Below are 4,938 nucleotides of genomic sequence, written 5' to 3'. Positions count from 1 at the left end.
ATAAACCAAGTCACTTACTTATCCAACAGCAGCAAGGCAACATCCGTGTCTGCCCTCAGCCCAATTTCTTCCTTCAGGGCTCTCCACCGAGGAAAAGCAACGCCAATACGAATCCTCGTTTGCCTTCTCTGTCGGTCACTTTCCTTCTTTGCTAATAGACCTTCAGCCGAACGTCCAGGCTTTTTCTTTGTGGTAGGATCCACTTCTGAATCATGTCTCGGCCGCTTCTCCGCCATGTTGCTTTCTCTTTCTACCTGCGCTCTACCTCTTGCTATGACACTCTCCGCTCTTCCTCCCCCTCCCTTCTTGTTGTGAGGAAGCATTCCTGTGCGCCAGCGCGGATATGTGGCCGGTCGACACGCAAACCAAAAATGATATATATTGAAAAATACCGCGAGATGTTAGAGGAGCCGATCGGCTTAATCAGCATTGTGTCATCTCCTCTAGTAGTGGCTTGGGTGAAACGGACATTTACGGACCTGTAGAAGTTACACACTATAGCTTTAAGAACAGTTAATAGTAGTTCAAACTCAGTAAATCTGCTGCATCAGGACTGTGTGGGTGTGGTTTGATCGGATTTGACTGACAGTGCTGGCAACATAAGCCAACAACCCCTCTACTGTGTTCACATGTTGACTCATACGTTGCTACATCCTGATTGGTGCTCAGATGCATGTGACATCACTTTTCGCCAGCTGAGCCATGTCCTCTTAAAACCAGTGAGAAAAACACACACAAAGCAGAACAGACAGAATCATGTCATGTGAAATAACCAAAAGTTTTGTAACTTTGGTTGAAAATGACATGTTCATGTAGGACCCAAGTAGCTCATAGGAAATAGCTGATTTTCAGGGCCTTTAATACCCCCTTTTCCAAGTTAACTGTATTGTCCCCAAATCTAATAAATAAATAAATAAATAAAGTGTTTTTCAAGATTTGGATGTAGAAATTTTCCAGCAGCACTAGAAGGCACCAGCAATAAAAATCTTTCAGATTAAAGGGATAGTGCACCCAAAAATGAAAATTCAGCCATTATCTACTCACCCATATGCCGACAGAGGCCCTGGTGAAGTTTTAGAGTCCTCACATCCCTTGCGGAGATCGGCGGGGGGAGCGGCTAGCACACCTAATGGCTGAAGTGCCCCAGACTAACGTCCAAGAACACAAAATTGAAACCACAAAATTTCTCCAACATGCTCATCCGTAGTGATCCAAGTGTCCTGAAGCCCCGACATAAAAAGTTGTTTTGAAAAACGTCATTTGAACTCTGTTTTTAGCCTCATTGTAGCCTGTAGCTCTGACTGCTTCTCTGTGCTCCGCGCTCACGTGTGTGTGCTCAGGGTGATCGTGATTCTCAAGTGCAGGCATCGCCAATTCCCAGTCTGAGCAGCAAAGATTTTCCTCATCCGTTGGCATTGCTTTGCATTTGAAACAACTACACCACCAGGTTTCCAGTGCTCGACTCTGGTATTTCTGCGGTTGGCTGAGGCTCGTGAGCTGAGGCGGCTGCTTCGTCCAGTAGAGTGAGTTCCACGTCCGTATACTCGGTCTCAAACAAATACAGCTCAACAAAGAAATGATGTTCCTCCTTAATTTCAAAGTCTTCAGACATGTTGGGCTGTCCTTTGCTAAAAGACTGTAGTGCAAATTATCTTTTAGCTCTGTCTCCCCCTGCGGTGCACATGTCACGTGATGTAAACACTGGTAAGCAAAGCTCATGCTTTCGCTGGTCTCGCGCAAGCGCGCGCACGTGAGCACGGAGCACAGAGAAGCAGTCAGAGCTACAGGCTACAGTGAAGCTAAAAACAGAGTTCATGTGACGTTTTTCGAAACAACTTTTTATGTCGGGGCTTCAGGACACTTGGATCACTCCGGATGAGCATGTTGGAGATATTTTGTAGTTTCAATTTTGTGTTCTTGGACGTTAGTCTGGGGCGCCATCAGCCATTAGGTGTGCTAGCCGCTGCCCCTGCCGATCTCCGCAAGGGATCTGAGGACTCTAAAACTTCACCAGAGCCTTCCTCGGCATGAGGGTGAGTAGATAATGGCTGAATTTTCATTTTTGGGTGCACTATCCCTTTAATGTGTGCATTCAGCTGCATTACCAAATGAAAGTAATATAACTCCAACCAAATAAATAAAAGCCTAATTAATGTACGAAGTGTTATTTATGTGTGGACCAGGTAAAGTGTAATGACAGTAAAAAGGGATCCTTTTAAAACAAAATACTGTTAAAAAATGAAACCAATGGCTGCGTTGAAATGAAGTCAATCTGGAAACGTAAGCTATGCTTTGTCGGAAATATACAGAACTACCAGTATGGTCCCTTACTGCCCTCTTCTCTTCCCAGCTCTTCATATGGCCTGCATCGGGCAGCAAGCTGATGCAGCAAGGACACTCCTGCAGCTCGGACTCAAAGACTCAGAAGACACATCTGGCATAACAGCACGGCAGCATGCCAAGAAACCAGACGTAGTGCGTGCATTCGAATGTGGCTTACCGAAACCAACATAAACATTACCATAGTGATACAGAACACAGATTTGTCTGTAACATTAATTTAAGTAAAGGAAGGAACCTAAAACATTTAATGTGGTTAAAGCCACTCAGTTAAGGGTTTGAAGATTGCAATAAATCTACTTCACTGTGTTGTGTAGTGTATTCTTGAGTAACAGAATGTTGGGACTTAAGCAATATGAGTTGAATTGCTTTTAAAGTCTGTTATATTTACATCAGACCTGATTTTGGCGGTGTTTGTGCTAAAATGCCAGCCACTGTGCTGCATGGGGATAAGTATGTTATTTGGAGAACAGCAGTGGGGTTTTGACGTGACTGGACATGCTGAAGATAAGCTCACCTACCTGTGAGATTTTATCTGATTGTATTTTGATATGATCTTGACCCTCTAGCCTGCCAGCAGTTGTAGGGCTGTCCGATGCAAAACAAAACCTCCTAGTTTCTGCATGTAAATATGTTTGAAATAACTGTATTGAATGTAGTTTTAAGCTCCTCGATAATGTTAGATGTTCACCGTCTTAAAATGTCATGTTGGCTGGCTGTATATCCTGTCCTATAAAGACTGACTTGGATGAGTAATACGGAGGCCAACTGCATAACCGTCACTGGGTTTACTTAACAGGTGTGTCAGCCATGAATCTAGTCCACTCTGGCACCACAAATAATTAGGAGACTACTTTGCATTACACATCATCACGGTTGCTTTGTTGGTGGAATTCCTCATACGAGATGAATTCTTGCTAAGATAGGCATTTTAAAATAGGTAAATCTTGATTGAGATCAACCATATAGTCAACATGCAGGGTGGGAGTTAAAGGGGTAGTTCAGATTTTTTGAAGTGGGTTTGTATGGGGTACTTAGTCATAGAATGTATATTACAAACAGTAGATGTCAGTTGTCACGTCCCCACTTTGGAGAAGCAGGCTGGAATCACACATGGAAGCTAAGCAATCTAATGCTATTGAGGGGTCAGCAACAAAATGTATTTTAGCCACCCAAAAAAAAAGTCTCACCTAAAAAAAATCAATATCAGTTCACGTGTATGCTATATTGAGAGTAATTTCACTGTTAAATGTCAGACAGTGATTTCCAACGGGAAAATTAAGGTGTCATATCTCTCTTTAAAGCCAGACTCCACTGAGAAAAACAGTGATTTAACATTGAACACAGAAGCTGCTGGTCTGCCACTGCCTCAATCAGCTTGTTTGTGCTATTGTGTGACTTTGGCATTTAAAACAGTTAGTTCGGATTCATCAAACACAATAACACAAACTAACTAACTGATCGCAAACCTGTAGTTCACATGTTAAGCCAGCTAAAATTACTGTTTTTCTCAACGGAGTCTGGTGGCTTTGACGAGAGCAGAGATGGGGAACTGAAGCCGTATCCTGTTGGAATGGGCTGTCTGACGGAAAGGTAAAGTAGTGAAAACAGTCTCAACATAGCATACACTTAAACTGATATTGATTTTTTTTAGGTGGCTAAAATATGTTTTGTTGCTGACCCCCATCCACAGTAACGCATTGCTTAGCTCCTGTGTTGCATTCCATCCTGCTTCTCCAAACTGGGGTTGTGCAGACTGACATCTACTATATGTTGGACACTGATCATACAGCCCATCATATTAAACATACAACAAGGGACTGTTCATCATTTATGAGGGGCGAGGGGAGGTGCACAAATGGGAGGCATGTCAAATATTTCTTAAGCACTGTGAAAGGACTTGTGTTTTTAATTTGGCTGAAAGGGTGGGATAAACAACTTTAAATGGCTGTATTTTGTGTGTTTTTTTCACAGCAGATTTTTAAAGAATCCATGCCTTCCAAACCCTTGAAGATTAGGAAGGCAGGTTTTCTTTCAAATTTACACCATTTATCATAGCCAGAAACACAGACGTTATCATTGGCTTTTCAAATATCCGACAGTCCTTGAACACATCACGTGTGACAAACGCTTCCCTTATAAAAACACATATCCAGATATGATCTTAAATTAGGGATAGATTGTCACAATCACATTATTCTACATTTCTCTTTTAAAATTTGGCCAAAACTTGATCTAACCAGTATGCAAGACGAGTGAAAAACTGAGGCTTTTTCAACTCTAGAAATTTGTCTTCAACTTTTAACTTTCAAACATCAAAAGGTAATTTATGGTGGAGGGAGGGCCATGCATTTTCTGCTACTCACACAGGGAGGCTCAAGGAAAAATATTTGAAAAAAACAAACTCACATCTCAGCCATCCCCCTCCTCTGACAAGTAAAGAACAATCCCTAATAAGCTATGGCGAGAATTTAATGTTCCTATAGTGAAGACAGTGTCTTCTCCCTCAGGTATTTTTGAAGTTTTCAAACAGACATTTTTGCGCCGCTTCTCATAAGTGATTGACAGCCATGAAGCCCCGCCCCCAGTCGTGAAGCT

The 4,938-nt window shown here is 42.3% G+C and overlaps 1 protein-coding gene across 1 annotated transcript in view; it reads left to right on the top strand.

Moving 5' to 3' along the window:
- Positions 1-2,649, top strand: part of ankrd16 (ankyrin repeat domain 16) — a 9,125-nt gene extending 6,476 nt beyond the window's left edge. The window contains exon 7 of the mRNA XM_050036644.1: positions 2,351-2,649. Coding sequence (XP_049892601.1) covers positions 2,351-2,514 — 164 coding nt within the window. The 3' untranslated portion in view covers positions 2,515-2,649. The remainder of the gene's footprint in view (positions 1-2,350) is intronic.
- The last annotated feature ends 2,289 nt before the right edge of the window (positions 2,650-4,938 follow it).

This window comes from Epinephelus moara, chromosome 23 (assembly GCF_006386435.1).
Source record: "Epinephelus moara isolate mb chromosome 23, YSFRI_EMoa_1.0, whole genome shotgun sequence".
Lineage (NCBI taxonomy): Eukaryota > Metazoa > Chordata > Actinopteri > Perciformes > Serranidae > Epinephelus > Epinephelus moara.
The sequence above is the reverse complement of the archived record's forward strand: the minus strand, read 5'-3'. Positions and strand labels throughout refer to the sequence as shown.